Below are 21950 nucleotides of genomic sequence, written 5' to 3' on the forward strand. Positions count from 1 at the left end.
ACCATTTGTACAGCTGCTATCGATAGTATCGACATTATTTTTGCAGCTCTACTGGCAGAATCTACGGAGAAAAAGTAAAAACGTATAAAAACCATTAAGTGCATATAAATCGCGCAAGTGACTTGTGGAAAGCATTCCACTATTTTAACATGGATGAAGGCATAGCGTTGAAACAAGGAACAGACAAACGCATGGGCACAACGTTGGATGACGGTCCGCCCGGCGTGGATGGCAACGATGCGAGTGAAAAAAACGAGGCGGCAGCAGCCGCAGCGCCCGCGCCCCGCAAAACCAAGTCGACCTCCCGTCGACGCTCAACATCCCGACGTCGGTCAAGTTCGCGCCACGCTACATCACCGCCACCCATTCGTCGTAGGCGCTCGCATACGCGATCACCGACGCCGCCGCCACCGTCTCGTCGGGGACGCTACGATTCACCGGACTATGGCCGATATCCGGCACGACGTCGCTTTGACCGCCGACGCTCACCAGATCGTGATCGCGATCGTCGACGCTCGCCACCGCGTCGTGGTCGACGTGACAGGTACGGCAGATCCCGGTCGCGCTCGCGCAGCGCCTCACCACCAAGGCGAGGGAGCGGTCGTGGGGTTAGTCCAACGTCTCGATGGTCGCCCAAGAAGAAGCCATCTTCGCCGCCGCTGACAGCACAGGCAGTGCAACAGTTGCCGCATCCTGTTCAAGCCGCTGCTTACGGTGTCATGCCGGCGGCAATGTATGGCCAAGCAGCTTATGGCGCGCCGGATGTGTACGGACATCAGTACAACATGGCCCCATCGAATGCCTTCCCGCCGGCGGGACCTCCGCCTGGATATGCCATGCAGGGCCCACCACCCACACAGACTGCCGGCTTCAATTCAGGCTACGGCGCCTGGGGCGTAAATGGTAAGCTAGATCATTTGAAGTGTGTAGTAAAGTGTGCTTAATATGGTAAATGTTTTCTAGAATATGGACAGCAAGTTTGGCTGCCGCAGCCGCTGGCCAATGTAACTGCAGCGACACCTGAGCCTCTGGCAGCCCAGCAGGTTGCGCTGGCGGTGCCAGGAGCACATCAGCAGCAGCAGCAGCCACCGCCAGTAATTATTGAGGAGCAACCAACTCCGGCGCTTGAGAGCGCAGGTATGCCACCACAGGACGGTAAGTGTGGAAATGAACTTTGCCTTTGCTACTTACGACAATTCACATGCAAACCTCTCACATTATATTTTATTGTTGTCATGATTTACGCGCCCCCTAACAACAACAAAAAAAAAAAAACAAAAACAAAACCAAAAACTTGTATGTAATTGTAATTTGTTAACTGTAATTTATAATATGCGCTTGCAAACGCACAAAAGTATTTAAAAAATGCATTGTAAAAGACATTCAGAATCTAGCTATAAAATCGCAGCGAGAGCTTAAACTGACACGGACTTGGGCTCTGGCGACACTTGATATATTGAATTCCATTTACGTAAGCAAAGCGAAACAATTTGTCGTTTTCTGTCGTGTTTTGTCTAAGACTAAACTTCTCGCCTGGGGGGAGAGCGGCACACAGTCAGCAGTTACGTCACGGCGGACGGTCAGCCGTCAGCCCCAACACGCACAACCAATTCCCGAGGACAGCAGTACAAGCCGTCAGACCCGATATGCTACAAACCGATTCGTTCCGGCGAACGCATCCGTTGGTCTTATTGCCAACTGTGTGTAACTAGCCGTGAAATGCACTCGAGAATGCATTTTGTAAATGAAATTTGAACTTTAAATCAGCTAACGAGAATGTGCATTAATTAATTTCTTTCTCTCACTCCCACCCAAATCAACAAATGGCAGCTGTGGCGCAGGAGGCGGAGAATCAAAAGGAAGAGCTGAAAAAACAACGAACCAACTATGTGAAGAAGGTGTCGCTGCTCAAGAAGGAAATGAAAGTGTTAAAGGAGCAACGCAACGATCTGACAGCTGGCGATGCGCCACCATCGCCAACCACAAAGAATTTCATTGAGGAAAACGATCGCCTGCAGGTTAGTAAGGGATACAGCAAACCATGCGACTCCCTTCCTAATTATTTTCAACATTTAATTTGCAGGTGCAAATCAAAAAGAAACTGGACACTATAGAGAACGTCATAGATATGTTGAACGGCATCATTGGCGACGAAGAAGCCGACGAGGAACCAGAGATCATGCCAAAGAAAGAGCCGGAGCCACCAATTATTAAATTAGCTCAACCAACTGCTTCTGCGGCCTCCACTACAAGCGATAGCTCTGATAGCTCGGATTCCAGCTCATCCTCGAGCAGCTCATCGGAGTCATCCACAGAGGATGAGGAGAACGGCACTGGCGATGGCAGTCCCACTAATCGCCTCAAGAATCGCGCAATCAAAACAATGAAAGCCAAACAGCGACAGATTGCACCTCCAGCTAAACCGGCTGCGCCACAAGCCCAAAACTACAATTATGTATTCTTTGATCCGGAACAGCATTGGTGTGAGAGCTGCAGCGTGTTCCCAAAAACGGCACGTGATTATTTAAAGCATTTGCATGCAGAAGAGCATATGAATAGGGAGACCATGGAAACGCCCTGGCATGTGGGCATCGATCATGATCCCTATCCCACCTTCGACAAGGCGCCTATTAAGCGTGTCCCCGTACGTGGCCTACAATTTCTAGTGCCCGCCAGTGCCTGGTACTGCAAGTTGTGCTGCGTTTGGATTGGCGATTTGCACTGCGCCTCTGCGCATCTCAAATCTCGCACGCACGCCAATCGATATGACGTAAGTGTACATAATTTTGGCAGGTTTAATTCATTTCATATTTCGAATTTCCAATTGCAGTTGTTTATGAAAAAGCAACCCAACTACGAGAGCGAATGGCTAAGCAAACGTGAACGCGCGCAGCAGCAGCAAAAGGAGAGCGAAGAGGCCAAGCTCAAGAAGGCCAAGAAGGAGGAAGACAAAACCTCAAAGAAGCGTAAGAAGAAGAGGTAAGTAACGTTTTATATAACAGTGTGCAGTGTACCGATAAGAATGGGATTAGCAGATAAAGTGAAGTTATGCAAATCTAACACGGAAAATAATTATTATTATTGTATTATTGTTTGGAACAGATAGCTGAGTAGTCTTGTCTAATCCGTCTGTTAAATGCATCTTTATAAATGATTTATAAAGAGGTTTTGTTTTAGCAATCATATATAACGACTCCAGCTGCACCCAAAATTAAAATAATGAATTTTTTGTTTATGCATACATTTTAGACGTTATAATGTTTTAGCCTTAAGTATCTAATATATATTGCAATGTGTGATGCAAAGTTAAGAAGAAGCAAAGACCCTGACCAACATATCTTTTTGAATGAACGAAAGTATGTAGCGGAAGTTTGGAGCTGAGCAGAGGGTATCTTCTAGTCGTGCGCCTTAATTTAACATTACCATAATTTAAAGCTCTCTTTTACTTTAATACAGCAGTGAGAAGAAGAAAAAAAAGCACAAGCATGGCAAGAAACACAAACGTAATGCGAATGCTGCGAACAGCACATCCACTTCAACGGACAGCACCTCATCGGATGAGGCGGATGAGGTGCAGCAACCAAAGAAAGGACATGTCACAGCGGATGGTGCGTCTGCCCCCAATGCAGCCTCAATACGAGTCGCCATGCGTAAACAGGATGCTAATGTGCTGGACAAAGCGGAGGCGACGCCACTAGTGGTGCCGCCGCCACCGCCGTTCATTAAGGATGTTGTAAAAGATACAGTGGAGCGCGGTAAATGGACACCTGCCAGTAATGATGTAAAAGAGAAGGAGGATGATCTGAAGAAGCGCGACGATGTCATGATGCAGCAATGGAACACACTGCAGCCAGTTATAAGCGAGAGTGAGAAGAAGCTGCTCGAACAGCTCAAGGGCAAGCTGAAGAGCAAGACGAGGCCGGCGGATGAAAATCGAAATTCAACTGCTGCAGCTGATGAAAAGTCACGGCGTCCCGCCTCCAAGCGAAGCAGTCCATCCCCACGCAGTGGCAGCCGCGGACGTACCGACCGCGATCGGCGCGACCGGGAGCGTGATCGCGATCGTGGCCGTGAACGGGACCGTGAGCGGGACCGTGAACGTGATCGCGAACGCGATCGTGATCGGCGCCGTTCACGCACCCGCTCGCGCAGCCGCGGTCGAAGACGCAACTCACGCTCGCCTATGCGCGGCGGGCGACGCAGTCGCTCACGTGACGGCCGTTGGCGTCGGAGTCGCAGTCGCAGTCACACTGAGGAGCGCGTTGAGCGGCCAGTGGTCAAGCCAGCCGAGTTCCGGCCGCGTACATTGCCCGAGCGCAAGCAGAACGATGCCAAACGTGACAAAAAGGACACGGCGGTGAAGCCAAAAGTGGCCAAGAGCAATACAAGCACAGCAGCCAATACGGGCAAGAAGTTGCCCTTCATTGGCAAAATGCCAGTGCTGAAGAAGCAGCCAGCTGCTGCGCCGATTGCCGGCTACAGTGATCCAAGCGCCTACACCAATGGCGGCACCATGGACAATATACCAGTGGGGCCACCACCACCACCGCCTCCACCTATGGCCATGGCGAACACTGCGCGCCAGAATGCGCCGACAGCGGCCCAAATCCAAATGGCGATGATGGAGGATGCTTTTGGCAATGCGCCACCTTTTCATCCCGATGCCGGCATGATGATGGACTATGATGAGCTGATGCCCGATCCAGTGCAGTTTGCCAATTTAATGACACATTGCCCGCCACCGCCGCCGCCTGGCGACAGTTCAAATGCCGTTGGCAACGAGGGCCTGAATGCAGATCAGCTGGCGAGCGAGGACAATGGTGAGGAGGACGTTTTACCTCCAGGCATTGATGAGGCCGAAACGGATCTGGTGCCCCAACCGTTGGTAGCGGCGAAAGCTACACGCGACGGTGAGCTGCCCAAGGATCTGGCGGAGGCGCTCGACATTATATTCCCAGCGGAGAGACCAGCGGACGCCGAATCCGATGAGACCAACCATTTACCGGCCGTGCCGCAAACTATAACCACCATTGTGGAGGATGAGCCTGTGCTAGACGAACACAATCTACAGGATTTGGCCAAGCAGGGTATACATCTGGTATCCATTGAGGAAACGACGTCAAGCTCAATGCCAGCCTCCATAATTGATGACGCGGCCAAATCAAACGATTCGCCCATGCAAATAAGCGCAGATGAGTCGTCCCAGGGTGGCTATCCACAAGCGAATGGCAGCGCGGAAAACCAAATTCCACACACAATCAGCCTGAAACAGGTGGTGGCGCAAGACATACCCATGCCTGGCTCACCGCCAGCTGACCCCATTGAAGAGGTCAAGGCCAAAACCGAGGAACTGTTTAATGTCGGCGACATTCCCCAACCACCCGACTCGCCCACAGACAGTGAGAAGTTGAGACGCCAGGCGGAGCTGGATGAGTTGGCTATGCTGGGCATTGACAGCAGCGACATGGCGGCACAATGTATGTAGAGCGCACCTACATCTAAACACGCACACGCACACTCATAAACACACACCTGTACCCACACACACATACACACACACTTCACATACTTATTCCAATAACTTGGCTTATAATCTGAACTTGTGTATTTATTTAGATGCGTTATAAGCCTTGATTTGACCATTCGGTCACGAAACTGGCTACTGGAGGCGTCATCAGTTCTATCTCTGAGTTAATCGCGTGCAAGGGCTGGGGCTGCAATGGAGGAGCCCACGTTTAATTCATTTTATTAGTTTTACTTTATTCCTATGTATGAATGTGTTTATCTGACGAAATGTTCTCAATAAATGCACATATATGTATGTAACATATGTATGATTAAACTAGAATTACCGTCTTTTTATTCTGCTTTTAACAAACGAATCCGAAAATTGTAGTTTCCAGAATTAAATAAAATAATGTGCAGAATTAAGCATGAATATCGTCTAAGTTTTCATAAAGTTACGAGAACTCCAAAAGAAAGGGTATATGTTATGGATCCGGGAATTTTATATTTCGCAACTTTTGTCAATTATGGCATGATTTATTACAACAAAATTTGATCTGTTTTGAATGGTTTGTGAAACTAAGCCAGTATATACATCCATGTGTGTATGTAAATAGGTATACATGTATGTGTGAACATAAACATGTGAATGTTATGCATGTTTGTATGTACCTATGTATGTCCTGTATTAAACAAATTTATCTGCAATTTTTAACTATCCCACCCGATGTGCATAAAATTAGAAAAATATTTTTTAATTTGTTGCCCTACTTTGCGATTCTCATTAATTTATGTAGGACTTGTAGGTTTTCATGCGTTGATTATAAGTGTTATTGACAGTTTGTTTTGGCAATTTTATAAGCTTTATCGCTGGGCTTTCTCTCACTTTAATTTTCTCAACTATACTCTTTTTCTTTCTCAATTCTCAACATTCTCTTTTTTTCTCCTGCCTTTACTCCAAGCCCCTCTCTACTTTGGATCTTTTAGTAATGTATATCTACAAGTAAAATTCTGTCTTCCGTCTACTTATAGATGGCCATAATATAATCGTGCAGGCGTATGTGAATTATTTTTTACAATTTACAAACATGTTTATGTATAAATAAGAATGTATGTAAAAGCAATTCCAGACCTGGGCGTAGTTAAATAAAACATGTACTGGTTGTTTATATCAAATGGCACCTAAATCTGTTTAATGTAAGTTATTAAAAAATATTGATTAATACTAATACACTGCACAACAACATTGATGAACGTACGTATGTGTAAAGTGTAAAGATTGCATCCCTTAACAAAACAATTAGATCTTAATAGATTTTGATGTTTGTTCGCTTGTTATCAAGTATATATGTATGTCTATATAGGTACACGATTCTCGCTATTAGTTACAAAGTTAATAGTTGTAGGTAAGTGTAGTTACTATATTGTTTTAGTTACAAATTGTGTGGACTCAACAGATGTTTTGTGCGGCCTGAGGATTTGGGACACAATTATAAAATGCTGGATTGGGGGATTTTGCCTTTGGAATACGATCAACATGTCGTATACTTAACATGATCTTTTGGCTTATGTGTGTATTAAACATGGTTTTTTGTTGTGGTTGTTGTTGTTGTTTTCTTTTATGCATAGGTCAGTGATCTATAAATAATTTTGAAACGAAATGTGTGCAGTCGCCGCTGTTGCCGGTCGCCCCAAAGATTTGGTGCCTGCTATAAGTGTGTCACACGCAAGCCGGCTGCTGTCTTGTGTTGTCTGGTGCCGGGCGCGTTATCATCGCCGCAGCCGGTTAGCTAGAACTATAAGTCCGTAATGGGTCCGCCGGCGAGGCTGAGTCTGTTGGCCGTGGCAGCGGTGCTCGGCGTCACACCTGGATTCCAATTCGGCTGGCTGGCCACCTGGGCGCTTAGGTCTTTAACCAATTTTTCGAGTCTAAAAGCAGTTGATCGAAACAGCAGGTATTTGTTTTTGTTTTTTTTTCCGCGCAAGACAGAAAGGTAGAACGAGAAGAGCAGAAATGCAAAAAAAAAATACTGTAAGTGAGTTTTGTTGTGTTTAGTCACCGGAGACGCTAAACATGATGCGAAATAGGTTATTGGTGCGGCATCAAAGCGGTGCATGCATGCGAAATGAGATGGTGCGATTGAAAGGTCGGGTTAATGGAATAACAGCTTGTACATATACAGATAAGTAAAAGAACCATATAGAGCATAGACTACACCCACGCTATGATACGCTGATTGGCCTCCTTACGTGCGCTGGTCGCTTCGCTGAGTTCGCGCTTCAGTTGGGCATGCTCCTTTTTGCGCGGCAGCAGCGGCGGCGGGGGCGTGGGCGTCGACGCTAACTGCTCCGTTATCGATGCAAATTTGGGCGGACTTTGCACTGGCTGAGCCTGCGGCTGTTTTGCTGTGGGCGTGGCCAGGCCATTGCTGCGAGATTCATTGCTGGAGCTGGACAGTCGCTTGTTGCCCGCCGCACTCAACACCAGCTCCTCATTATCCTCGTCCTCCAGCTGCACCTCATCATCCTCATCCAGCAGCTGTGTGGGCTGCGCCGGCGCCTGATGCACAGTGCCATAGTGCAGATTCAGGGAGTGTGCGCGTCGAGCGCCGCCATTGGGAAACCCAAATGGTGCCTTGCCACGTGCGGCACGTGCGCGTTCGTTCTCGTATATAATGTCGTGATACGCCTGCCGTTGATTGAATAAGCTGGCCAAGGCCTGGCGCAAATATTTGTTCTCCGCCTCGAGATGGGACACCCGCTTGTTCGTCTCCTTGCGCTCGACGCGCAGCTGCATCACATGGGACTGAAAAATGGGCGGTGCAGTAATCAGTTTGACAAAACTCAATGTGGACATACCTTTAGCTCATCTATGTCACGCAGTATGCGCACGTTGCCCTCACTCATGGACCACTGGCGCTCCTCCACCATGGACTTGACGCTGTGTAGGGAAATTCGGATTGTAAGTATTTGCTGAGGACTTGAGCGATCTGACGACTTACCGATTAATCAGCGCATCCTCGCGCACACGCGCCGCCTCTTTGACCTCGCGCACAACATCCGTCATCATGCCAGGCGTGTAGGCGCCTAAAAGATAGCCAAGAACTCGGATTAATACGAAGCAGCTTGGGCAGGTGTGTAGGAAGTGGCCTGTATATGTAGGTTTGTGTGTGTGTATAATATATACCTGAATGAAAGGTGGGCGCTGGACTGTGAGTGCCACCGAATCCGCCGCCAAATACCAAGGGCTGACTTTGTGTGCTTAATCCGCTCAAGCTATCTCTACGGTGCCGCATGCCCCCGCCACCAGCCCAGGGCTGGCCATTGGGAGCGTGCTTCAAAGCTTCGATATCGACTGGGTGTGTGTGTGTGTATTTACGTAGTGTGCAGTGTGTGTAAGAGATAGATGGGCGAAACAAAGGTAAACGAAAATACACAACAAATACGAACAAAAATAAATGCATACAAAATACATAATTCAGAACAGCGTGTATATACAGAAACTTTTAAAATCTTCAATAATTACAATTTCAACAACAACAGCAAGAACAGGTAAAGAGAGCCAAAGGACTTTACAAATAGGATAGAGTATACAGAATTATTGAATAATTATTCAACGAATTTACAGACTGTCTTCCAATGTATGTACAATGTAAGGATAAAACAATAGAAGAGCTCTAATCGAGGGCGCCCGACTAGGATATACCCTGTACCCAGCTCGAAAATGCAGCTGGAGCTGCTTTTATGCCTCTGAAGAGGGCTTTATAATTTTGACATGAAATATTTAACGCATAGATTGGGACATCTGTGATCCCGATCGGTCGAAAAGTGGGTTCTTGTATGAATAACTTGTTTGCTAATCAAGTTTCATTATCTTCCTTTCAAATTTACAGACAGACGGACATGGTCAAGTCGATTCGGCTATTGGCATTGATCTATAGTATACAGTTTGCGCTCGGAGCTGCGGCCTGCTTCTTGTTGCACAACTGCAATATACCCTTTCCTGAATCATTTTCAATGGGTACAGGCTACAATTGGAAATTCTTTTTGGCGACGCACGCACCTTTCGTCTCGTGCAAATTGCGACAAATTTTGGAATTCGTTTCGTGCAATATGTTAATCTGTTCCATTAGCGCGGCAAAGAATTTATTCTGGTGCTCCAAGTCGCCATTGCCATTGCCAATGCCCGCGCCAGGGGCGCCATTGCCATTGCGACAGTCCGGCGTATTCTGACCGCTTAGCTTGGAATCATTGTCCGAGGGATTTAGCAGGCAGGGATCACTAAAGCGAAAGCTGCAAGAACAGTTAATGTAATTAATGTCGTTCCCAATTGGATATTGGATAATTGTTTTACCCGCGACTAATGTTCGGATTGCTGCCGCTGCCATCTAGGACATCGGTGGAGTTCTGGTCATGCTCCGGACTGGCGCCAAATCCGCCCATCATATTGACCAGCGGCGGCAGGCTGGTAAAATCCTGCCCACCATCGCCAGGCAGCGGCAGGCCAAAGCCCAGCCCGTAGCCATTGGGCTGTTGCGGAAAGAGCATGGGATAGCGATAGCTAAGCGGCTGGGAGTGCTAGGCAATAAGAGAAACAGTTAACTATTTTGACCACAAACAGTCACAGGCCTTAATGGCCAACACTCACGCGTTGTATGCCCAGGCTAAAGGGCGTGGCAGCGCCCATACCAAAAGGTTGCGACTGCGAACGCATAAGAAATTGCTGCTGCTGCTGCTGTTGTTGTTGTTGTTGCTGCTGCTGAAGTTGCTGTTGCTGCTGTTGTTGCTGTTGTTGCTGCTGTGCCGCTGCAGCTGCCAGCGTTTTGCCAGCTGCTGCTGCTGCTGCTGGATTAAAATCCAAGAATTCCGATGACGAGGACAATTGCGCATTTGTCGCATCCCGCAGGCAATTCTCCAGCCAAGCATCTAAATGATCCTTGGCATATTGCTCGCGTGCGCTACCATTGCTGCTGCTGCTTTTGTTTTTGCCGTTGGATGTTGTTGCTGTGCCCGTTGCAGCTGCTGCTGCTGCTGCCGCTGCTGATGTTGCTGTTGCGGCACTGCGTGATTTCAGTTTCTTGCGTTTGGTGGCATCCACAGCTGAGCGCAGAAAATGAAAAAGCAAATCAATCGATTAGTTACGCTTGCTATTGATTGGGTGATTTAATTGAACCGGGTCAAAACGACAGCACAGGCCGCTTGGGAATCCATATTCAGTTGCGTTGTTCACCTTTAGCCTTTTTCTATTTGGCTTTTAATTACAGTCAACAATTATCAATCACAGACTGCACTGGCGCATTGCGAAAACACAAATGACTCAGAGCCCAATTGGCTGCTAGCCAGGCTTAAAAGCTCTCTGAATGCCCGCTTTGGATTATTTCAGCCCACAAAAATGTCGCGTTGCGCATTCTCAAAACGAGTTTTCGCTCGCATTGATATTCGCTTTTTGGTCTCTATATACCCTGCACTTATCGAAAATGGTTAGCAAGGCGTAGTAGTCTCAATAACTACTTTCAAATCGATAACTATCAAACTCCTTATTTCTACAATTTATCTTCGATAAGTACATGACTTTTGATACTTCCTATTCTGCTATATAATAAGCTAGTGTGATATTGATAGGATTTGGGTCATATATAATTTCAAACAATATCATAATTTTCTGATCGTTTTTATGGAAACTAGTTTGTTTAGTTTTCCGAACCGGCTTATTCCTATGCGAAAAGACTATCTCGCACTTAAACAGACAGATGGGCTATATCAACTCGGCTATTGCCGCTGATCGAGAATACTTTATGTGGTTGGAGATGTCTTTTTCTTCATAAAACTTCATTATATTGATATATTTGAGCGCTTAATGTTTATCATCGCACAGTAAACGCAAAAGTTATTCAAAAATGCAATTTTGCGGTCGAATAAATAGGCACATGCTAGCTAGAGGGTATCTCCTGTTCGAGCAGCTATTGATTATAGTACTTTTACTCGTATTTTTGTTGTTGCTCAGTTTTCTGTTTTTGTTTTGGTTTCAGTTAGCTAAATATTTGAATTCGTTGGGAATTTGAGCGCCAGCGTTTTCTCCTTGGCTTTGTCAACGTTAGAGTTTCATTCGCAAACCGGTAATTGTATGCAGAAACATGTGGGCGGGACGCGGAGAGCAGCTGCCTTCAATGGCAATCCAATGCATAATTGAATAGACCATGACTCCATGGGAGTCATATGCCCCGCATTCCAGCCACATGCGCAAGCCGACGTTCGCTGGCGACTCCGATGCGTTCCCCCGGGGGCTTACACAGTCCGTTTAAATTTAGCAAAAGTCTCGCAGAGAGCTGCCCTCGTTAGTTGTTGCTGTTGTTCTTGTGGTTGTAGTTGCGATCATGGCGAGGGGCGTGCACGTTTTTGGCGCAGGGTGGCCATGAGGGTCCTATAAATAGCATGTGAGCGAGTTATTAAAGCGGATGTGGCAAGCACAAGGAGCAGCCAGGAATTAAGGCGCGCATACGGGCTACATACATAAATGGTGGTGGCTAGCCAAGTCAGCTAATGATATATGCTTCGAAAACAATACATTTGCCAAGACAGGCACACGCATACACACAGACACACACAATACATGCACATGTCTGTGGTTCGAGCGAATCCTAAATTTAGAGCCAGAGCCTCTGTTTCAAGTCCAGAGCTCACACTGCAAACGCATTTCTTAAAAACTCATTAGAGTTCTACTGTTCGAAAGCAGGAAACGGAAAGCTGTCGGCAAAATATCACAAATCTTCAATGGAAACTTGAAAATATTAAATATTACTTTCATTATTATTTGCTCATTAAATTAATATAGTTAATAGTATTAAAGGTATTATTATTATTATCACTGATATTAGTGTTATTATATTAAAAAATACGTTAGTTTGAATCTTATTATTAATTTTATCAATATTATTATTATTATTGTCATTATTACTATTATTATTATTATTATTATTATTATTATTATTATTATTGTTATTATTATTATTATTATTGTTATTATCATTACTTTTATTGTAATTATTATTATTATTTTTAATGTTATTATATGCTCATTATTATTTTTATAAATATTTTTGTTATTAATAATAGAAGTAATAGTAGTAATAATAATAATAAGTTATGTTTTACTATGTTAAATAGAATATAAATTTAATCATATTTCATATCTAAAAAAATTGATTTGAGCCACATATTTTTTTCAAAAAATATGGTTCGACTCAAACTTAATTCGGTTCAAGTATAATCTAACTCATCTGTGTTTAGGTTCGGTTTAATGTCAAACATAAAACTGGAGCTGGGTTTGAACCAGCTTGCAGGCTCCACACAGTATAGATATAAGTACATTGTATAGGATATGCTCACTAGCATTATTATAAACAATGTTTAGAATAGTCTATGTTATTTTTATCGGATCTAACGTTATTTCTCAAACAATTCATGATGTTATATGTGTTGCATGTGCGCAGTTCTCATTGTAAGCTTCCGCCCCTGAATATAATCATTAGCTGCTACTGCTACTGCTACAGTAAAGCCTACTGCGCCCACCTCCAGCCCAGCTCGGGCTTAATTAGCAAGCATTTAATACATTGTTCCCAATTCGAATCGCATTCGCATCAGTTACCCAATTTCAATGTCAGATCGCGTGTATAGATTTCATAATAGCCCCCAATTGAAATTAAATCAATCACTGACCGTGAACTTGCACACACACACACACACACACGCAGCTGTACACACACGTCGACGAGTTGGGGACGTGAAGAGTGTCGCCACCTGGCACGCCGTGGAACCAATATGATGCAGGCCTTTCTAATTGCAACGGAAAGCAGATGCTCCGGGGGCCCAACTAATCACACACAAATCACAAATTAACGTCTGGCTGGGGGAACTTTCGACTGACACAACTTTGTATAATTTGTTTAGTTTTTGAATGTTGCACAACAAATTTGCAATTATGAAAAGCCTTGAGAAATGTACAGCGTGTTTCGTAAAGGGGGAAGGGCTAAATAACCATCAAATGCGTTAAAGAAATTGAAAAGGAAATATCAAGAAAACTAGAGAAACGATGAATGAGAATCGAAAAAATATATGCAAATCGAGCTGGAATAGATAGCACAGACAGCTGAGGGCATGGGAAAACTTTTATGCAAATACTCATCTGAGATTGTATAGCTATAAGAAAGAAAGAGTTAGTTGGAATTCAAGTAAATTATATAAATTATAAATCAAAAGTCTCAAGAGTTGCAGTTGAGAGATAAAAGGGAAATGCTTTATACTCGCATAACAATAAAAACTAAGCGTGCGTAAGTCGGGCGTGTCCGATTAGGGAATACCCTGGACCTTCTTAAGCCAAATCTCAATGAGATATATTTGGGGAAAGTTCAAAATTTGCAAGATACTTCATCTGTATGTGCTATACTGTAAGCAATATGTCAAATTTGGTGAGTCTAGCTCTTAAAACCAAAGAGATTTGCTTAAAACAACAGAAATTCGATATTGATTTTTATCGATTGCTTCGGGACGGGTAACTTATCGCTTATCGGAAAGAAACTTTTTGTAAATTCAAGTCTCTAGCTCGAATAGGTCTGAGATCGTTGCATACATACATACGGACTGGCGGATATAGTTATAGTTCGACTCGGCTATTGATGCTGATCAAGCATATATATAATATTTACTTAATAGGGGTCGGGGTATACTCCTTCAAAAGGTTCTGGGTAAAGGAATGGAAAGAATTGTCATTTTTAGAAATGATGAACATTAACTACTCTCGTTAATATTTAGCTAAAACAGTATACAAGATACACAGTATACTAATGCTAAGATGTAGTTCTCTGATCGAGGCAACTGCAAGCCGCAAAAAAGGCAACACAATTTGTTACATATGTAAAACTATCTGCAAGAGTTTAATGTTATATAAACTATTAAACAAATGGCATGAATAATTAAGATAAATATAAATATAAGCAAGAAGCAAGCACAAAAGATAAGCACATTCTTTCATTTGTGTTTGCTTCAAGTACGTAAGCCATAAAATATTTCGAGATATCTGCATGTATCTGAACTATGTAAGCTACAAAAGATTTTCAGATAAATCAAAAAAATGATGGAGATGTGCGTATGGAATTTCACACGAAAGAGTCAATTATTATCATAAACAAAATTAGTTCTAAAGGCAATTGGTTCGATTCTAAAAAATGCAATAATATTACGTTACAATTTATGAAGCTTCAGAATGATTATTTAGACTATTGGCTAATATTTACCGGCTTTGCCCGGTCCAAGTCGCTTAGCTTCAGTTTTTGACTTGACTCTTTCAATCAATCAGAAATTCTCAATTATGTCAACATGTATTTTACACTAGATGCTATTTTGCGGCCTTCCCGTCGGGAATTCTACCCATTTTTCGCCCGTTTAAAATTTAAATTTTCTTGAATTATGTATTTTAGATTATGGAAAATGCATTTTTCCATCGAATAAAGAACCAAAAAGTAAGAATCAACGGGTTTTGCCTATTTTAATCTCGTGGAGAAAATCATGAAGGCGAAATAAAAACTCCAACGCGCATTTTCGATCTAAGTGACCGGATTTTGCGAAAAGTGTGAAACTTGTCTCACATGAATATTTATAAATATCCTTGTATATGAGTTTGAGCCCAAAGTCCGCCAAATCCTTGACCTCCATTTCCACCAAGGCCTCAACTATTCGTAAGGTGTGAAATACCTATGACAAAATCATATTAGGGACCTACTTAATATTAACTTAACCGTTTAACGTAACTGTCAATGGTCAACAGCAACAAATTACAAGCACCCAGGGTGTTCAAGTTGTCTGTGTAGCTCTTTCAAGTACCGTCCGTTTCTAGAATTTGCCAACTTTGCTATTGACTTCAGGCTTGCAAGGCCTTCTCATCAGTCCGAAGCTATAACCACATGAGAATTATAAGCAACAAAAAGGCGACAAAGCTAGCAAAACCAAAAAAAATTGTATAAAGAACTTTGAAAATGAGTTTGAGGCAAACAAAATAGTTGCACACAACCGTTTCTCCACACTTGCTGTTAGGGTTTCTCAAAAGTCCGTCATATATGCCCAAGTACTTCTAATTTGAGGCATTATTAATGAGTTATTTTATGGAATGTAACAAAAAACTCGCGCTATTTATGAAGAGCTCCACTTAGAAAGCTGTTGTCAACTCCAATTTCTATGTATATACAGTTTCGGATACATAGCTAAATGTGGGCGTTTCGGCCCATTGACAAATTATTTTAACAGCTGCCTGTTATGTTTGTTTGTCAGCGGAAATTGCGTGCGACAATTGTCATTGTGGCCAGCTCAGACATTGGTCTCAACTAGCTTTTGGCCAAGATGGAACTGTGGCACATCGCGTGCCGATGCCAACAGAAGTGTGTTGGAAAATTAACAGCATTTAGCTGCAGAGTTTTTATTTTTGTATTTTTAAGCATTTTTCGTTGGCCCGAACGCCGCTCGAGCGCAGCCAAGTGCTCACCTCTTTGTGTGCTTGCCACGCCCGCGCCCGCGCCCACGGCGCCTGGACTCTTGGACACGGGATGGGCTTTGGCCAGCTCTGGGCTGGCTCTGCCGGAGTTGGAGTTGGTGTTGGTTGCAGTTGCCATTGTGGTTACGGCGCTGCCGTTGCCGTTCCCGTTGCCATTGGTGTTGAACTCCATCTGCGTTGTGGTTGTCATTTCTATGCAAAACGAGTCGCTCGCCTGCAAAAAAAAAAAACAAATGAAAATAGTAAGCAAATGACGAGAATTTGTTTGTATTGTTATTTAACAAAAGTTCCATTCAATGTCTGCGTTTGGTTCGTCTTCATTTCAAGGCATGTCTGTCGCTTCGCAACATGTTGGCATTCGACCATGAAAAACTTGCCAAACAGCAGGGTAACTAGTAAATGTTCTGGAGTCTAGGCTGCTTGACTAAACGATACTCTGTACTGAGAGCAACAACATGAATTTGTAATAACATAGAGATAAACTGAAATAAAGAACTCGGGCAGCGGCTGCGCTTTTTTTCTTCTCTCTCCTCATGCGAAGCTTTAACCAGTTGCGAATTGCAAGCGTCATAGTTATCAATTTGAAAAAAGCAGGAGTAGATTTTGAATTTGTTTGTCTTCTCAGAATATACGTATTTCTTATTAGAGATTTTCTAGCATACATTTGATATGATTCCAATAAGACCTCCTTAGCCTGTTGGCCACCATAAAGACAGTCTGTCAAACCCCACGATAACTACAGGGTATAACAAATTCTGATAGCTAAAGAGATACTTTGTTATAGCTGAGGGTAAGAATGAACACAGAGACAATGATCAAATAGCAAAACTGGCAGAAAGAAAACGTCAGTTTACGTATGCCAATGCCAGAAAACACCTGTCTATTTTCTATTTTTCTTTAGCTTTATCTTGCGTGTTGTTGTTGCTGGATGTTTGTGTAGCCGTGGTGCTGCACAAACATTTTATTGATGAAATGTAAACAACAGCACTTTTATCGAAATGCAAAGCGTGAAGTGCGCGAGTGTAAACATATTGTCAAGTTTTGGTAACCAGGAGACAGACAACTGACCATTTACGGGCAGAGTTAAGGGGCAAGGGGCAAGGGGCAAGCGGAGTGCACACACTCAACACACATGTTGTGATCTTAAGATAATGAAGTACTTGTATGCCGCTTGCAATTTGCATTTTGTGGGCTTCCATGCAGCTGCAACACACAAATTTTAGCGGTTGGGAGGCAAGAAGAAATTTACCCAACTAGCCCAAGCTAGGTTTTTCAACTTTTAATCAACTTGGGTGTTATTCGAGTTCAAATAAATGATATTAAGTGAAGTTTTCTCTAGGCCAGGCCTGTTAAAGCTAAACAAAGGCCTTTAGGTACGGTTCGTGACCCTCATTTCCCACATCTGGCAGCCAGAACTTGGCTTAAAACTTGGTTTTCGCTTATTTCTGAAATTCTAATGATACTATAATATAATTCCCAAATAAATTGCCTGTTCTACTGACAAATGAAAGAAGTCGCAGGCTAAATGTTAAGTCTACACAAAATTGGCAATTAACAAATATGTTGGGATAGATTTGAAGTTAAAAATAAATTTGTGTAGAGCCGATTTGCAGCCTTAAAATTAGTTCAGGGCTGGCAAAACGATTTGGGTAAAAACTTTAAGCCTGGGAATACTGAATATGTAGACCTTAAAGCAACACAAGTAAAATCTCTGATGTGCAAGTTCGGAAAATTTGTAGATGTGACCAAGTTAATGTGCTAAACATTTTTATGATATGTGTATATACAAGCTAGATGCTTCTACTAATACATGAAATGCCCTAAAGACGTCTTCGTTTGATAGCAAACATTTTAGTTCACACGAACAAAACTAAATGCAAAATCCAAATCGATTTCGTTCAGCAACGAGTTACACAAAATAAAAGCTAAAATCTAACGAGCACAACAAAGCAAGTAGCAAATGCACAAAGCAAAGCGAACAGTCCTTCGAATCATCCGGCTGCTTGCAAGTATTTTGGCTCTGCTTTGAAATACAAACGAAACATTGTTGTAATTGTGTTCACTTCAGTTTCTACTCGTTGAGCCTTGCTTCCCTTTTTATAATCATTTCACAGTCCTATGGAGTCAATCATTTCAAAAGCCTACTTGTTAATGTTCGTAGTCTAAGTACGCATCCGGTGCGAGTAAATGGGAACAGGAAACTTAGTTATATTCGTTCGAGCAAGTTGGTCAAAACGAATGCTTGAATGCACCGTTTGCCATTTTGTACAGAAATTTGCAGGGCTCCTAATGCAAACATCAACCTAATTTTTGTGTAAAAAGGCACACTCTGGCCTTTAGCTAAGAAAACGACAGGTTCATACATGAGTGCTGAATTCGTATCCTCCTCCTTCTTTTACTTAGATCAGTTTTAGATAAGTTGCAATTCAAGGCGCAAAGGGTATTTCAAGCAATTCGCATATTTCGAGGCTTAAGTTGGAAAGTTTCTAAAGAAACAACCCTTCTGGCTGATCTGGATAACATTAGGTCGGCTGTTAACTGTTAAGCTATTGTAAGTGTGTAGCTTTTTTATGTGCACCTGGGACTGCATCATTAGTCTAATGGGTTTAAGTGCAACGTGTGTTTTTACAATGTGTCTTAATGTCTGAGAAAGTTGTTGGCCAGAAACATTTGCATGCCATTAAGAGAGACGGCCACAAACTGGAATGGTTGGCTTGTTTTAATGTGGAAGCGTCTTCTTTCATTTATGACAGCATAATTGCCAGGCCGTTAGCTGTAAAGAAATTAACATGTGCATTGCTAGTTGGGTTCGGTTCTGTAACAGAATTAACAGAGCGCTGCTATGCTTTAACGCTTCGCTAGCGGCAATTATGCGGCAACAAAGTGCAAGATACATATGTATCTTTTGGATACGTACGCGCGTGCAATTGTATATCTTGAAAGTGCCAAAAAAAAAAAAAAAAAACAAAACTAGTTTGGTCCTAAACTTATCAAAGCGCCAAACTGGGCGCAACGAAAGACAAACGACGCTTTGCATTCGCCACGCTCGTTACACAGATAAAGATGCAGAGATATAAAGATACTCAGATACAAAGATGCCTTTGCTGTGTGTGGGGATGCCAATGCCAAAATCTATGCAAGGCGAAAACAAATTAAAAACTAACAAGAAAGTGTACGAGAGAGAGAAAGAGACGTTAAGTACAACAAGTATCTCCAAGATACATGCATATACAATTATATTGTCTGTATCTGTGGCTGTATCTACACAAGCGCTAACGAGCGAAAAAGTTGACTTTGCCGCGAATGGGCTTGTTATTGTTGCCATTTTTTATTAACGTGCCGGCAAAAGGCCTTGCCACTTCACTAGTCAACTTTAAGTTGAAAGTGAATTAAGTTTTTGCTTTTCTTTGCTGCTGAGCTCAGCGAAAGGCGCAGCAACAACAACAACAACAACCTCAACATTGGCATCTGATGATTAATTAAATTAGCGATAGCGCAAAAATTTTAAATACCTCTTGATGATAAGTGGGTGGCACTACTGTATAAGCAGGTCTAGTATGTATGGTGATCTAATAGATTGCAACTATAAGCTATAATAAATTAGGAAGTTACTGCAGTGCTTTTAAATTAGAAATGAAATAGTCAGTATATTTCGTTTAAGACTGCTCACAAAATCAGAAAATGAAATATGGTTGAAACAGACGGATTTGTCATCTGTTCATTAACAGAGCTATTCGCGAATGTTGCAATGTTACTAGCATATTTCTGCAAAGTTCGTTACAGAAGCTTTACAGTAACATTCGACTTACGATTAACATTACCATAAACAATAATGTTAACACATGAGCTTGCACAGTAATGTAAACGTTAATGTTAATATTATTGGTAATGTTAATGTAATATTAACACTAACATTCTTGGGTATGTCACAGTCGACAACTTGCTTTTCCCTTAGCAAATCTAATCTCGCCAGCGCACTTAACAGGCTAATAAATTAAGGCACTGTAAGTCAGACTCGAGGTGTTATGACGCCTCTAACCAAATTAACACCAATGACACAAAAAACAAGAAAAAACGCTTTCGAGCTTGACGTTTGTTTAGTTTTGGTTTGTTTTTGTTTGGTTCTTGAGTTGGCCCTGATTAGTTTGCCGCAAGGTGAGAGCCGAACCGAAACAACAACAAAAACACATTCATTACTGGCAAAAACCTATTTTGGTGTTGCTTTTTATTTTCGCTCAAGTTCTAGGCTATTGACACGTTGCCAAGAAAAAAGGGCATTTCGCCAAAGAAAAGCAGATGAAGATGAATTTCACTGCTGGGAAAAAAAACAAACCCCAAAAGATAATGAAGTTTGAACGTGCAAAAAGTCTGTGGCATCCACAAAAAAGTAAAAAAAATATATAAAGCGTTAGAACTGGAAGATACCAACTGCGCCATACTCTATTCCCTGTGTAAAAACAGATGTATGCAATTGGAAAACAGTTTGCTTCGTGCCTCTAAAACTGTTATACTAGGCTCTTAAAACTGTGGCTTATAAAATTAAAGCTCTTCTAATAGATAACCCCCTTGGTCAAACTCCTTTAACTGACCAATTTTTATCCAGTTTTAGTCCGTTATATTCTACAACCAATATGCCTTGTTTAACTTTTCGAACAGGGTATAAAGAAGAACCGGTTTTTTTCTAATGGTCCAGGGACAACACAAATCTCTCTTGGTGTGTGTATGTTTGTGATTGACCTTTCCCAAACAACAACTTTTAATGACACCAATAAAAACAAAGCAAAGTGAAGTGAAATAGCCGGCGGCGACAACGACAGCGACTGCGACGTTGATCAAATCACCGGACGCGATCAATGGCTAAATAGAAGAGAGACAAACATCAACACCAACACAAACAAAGATGAAGTTGCAGTCATTTGGTTTGTTGACCCAAGCGTAGAGCATTCAATAAACTGAAGAAAATGAATGAAAGGAGAAACAGAGACAGACACTAACGCATACAGAGACGGAGACGGAATACGTAAAAGCAGCGATGACCAAGCCAAAGCGCACAAGGAGCAGCTACATACACACACACACACATAGACAAAGACAGCGGTCACATGGGACACACATTGCTCTGGTAGAAGAGACAACTATCGCGTTATTTGTGCGACTCTCCCCCCTCCACAACGTTCTGTTCAACGGCAGACGACAAACAGAAAATGAAAAGCGAAATGCGTTCAGATGACGTCGTCGCTGGCGTAGGCGTAGCGATTCTGCCGCGTCTCTGCTACTGCCGCTGCTGCTGCTGTCAGCTGAGGCAGCTGCTGCTGTTGCGCCTGCATGAATTGGAAATGCTTTTGTTTTTATGCTGGCACTTGGTTCACATACCAAACAAATTTCTCAAGGTTTTCGAACACACACACATGTTTATTCACACACACACACACCTACATTTACAATATTGCTAATTATTAAAGTTACCTACGCGTTGCAATCGGAGCCGAATCGATGTGCAGTTGTACTTTAGCCTGTGCCGCTTCAAGTATTTTATAAGCAGTGCTTAATGATTTAATGCTAATTTGCCGCCGTTAATAGCTATAAAATAACACACGCACACACACAAACACATTTGCTGGCTACTTTTGCTTTTGCCATTTCTACTTTGCACAACGAACACACATAGATACAGCGTCAACTTAAAATTCTACACGTTTTGATTATCGAATTTGTTCAATGGATTTTGCGGCAGTTGTTTTTGTTGCTTCCGCCAACTATACAGTAGTTTTATTCGCAATTATTAACACAAACACCCTCAATGCGTGCCCAACAGTTCTACGCAGCGACAAAATATACAGCACGTCCGACCTCGACAAGTGTTGCCCGACAACTACGGTGAAACGACAAAATGAAACAGAAACTG

General features: G+C 42.8%; 2 protein-coding genes across 2 annotated transcripts; one reads left to right on the forward strand and one right to left on the reverse strand.

The window, feature by feature from the left end:
• On the forward strand, positions 1 to 5485 carry LOC115761785 (zinc finger matrin-type protein CG9776). Its single transcript, XM_030703719.1, has 6 exons — positions 1 to 903; positions 964 to 1155; positions 1831 to 2018; positions 2084 to 2770; positions 2831 to 2979; positions 3457 to 5485. Exons 1-6 carry the CDS (start codon positions 150 to 152, stop codon positions 5483 to 5485), a joined length of 3999 nt encoding a protein of 1332 aa, XP_030559579.1. The 5' UTR covers positions 1 to 149.
• Positions 5486 to 5622: 137 nt separating this feature from the next.
• LOC115761786 lies at positions 5623 to 21896 on the reverse strand. Its single transcript, XM_030703720.1, has 11 exons — positions 21516 to 21896; positions 16037 to 16259; positions 10337 to 10605; positions 10154 to 10303; positions 9860 to 10083; positions 9569 to 9798; positions 8693 to 8860; positions 8508 to 8592; positions 8365 to 8446; positions 7728 to 8311; positions 5623 to 7434 (listed from the first exon to the last, which is right to left on the reverse strand). The coding sequence occupies exons 2-11, from the start codon at positions 16233 to 16235 to the stop codon at positions 7302 to 7304; spliced, it is 2124 nt and encodes a 707-aa protein (XP_030559580.1). The 5' UTR covers positions 16236 to 16259; positions 21516 to 21896; the 3' UTR covers positions 5623 to 7301.
• Between the last annotated feature and the right edge of the window lie 54 nt (positions 21897 to 21950).

This window comes from Drosophila novamexicana, unplaced genomic scaffold (assembly GCF_003285875.2).
Source record: "Drosophila novamexicana strain 15010-1031.04,08,12 unplaced genomic scaffold, DnovRS2.1 tig00000485-arrow-pilon, whole genome shotgun sequence".
NCBI lineage: Eukaryota > Metazoa > Arthropoda > Insecta > Diptera > Drosophilidae > Drosophila > Drosophila novamexicana.

Coding starts and splice junctions, on each gene's coding strand:
- LOC115761785 (XM_030703719.1), top strand. CDS start 150: ATGGATGAAGGCATAGCGTTGAAACAAGGAACAGACAAACGCATGGGC. Junction 2,019..2,083: donor AGGAAAACGATCGCCTGCAG/GTTAGTAAGGGA, acceptor TTTAATTTGCAG/GTGCAAATCAAAAAGAAACT. Junction 2,771..2,830: donor CGCACGCCAATCGATATGAC/GTAAGTGTACAT, acceptor TTCCAATTGCAG/TTGTTTATGAAAAAGCAACC.
- LOC115761786 (XM_030703720.1), bottom strand. CDS start 16,235: ATGACAACCACAACGCAGATGGAGTTCAACACCAATGGCAACGGGAAC. Junction 10,084..10,153: donor TTAGCCTGGGCATACAACGC/GTGAGTGTTGGC, acceptor CTTATTGCCTAG/CACTCCCAGCCGCTTAGCTA. Junction 7,435..7,727: donor GCCAATCAGCGTATCATAGC/GTGGGTGTAGTC, acceptor AACTGCTTTTAG/ACTCGAAAAATTGGTTAAAG.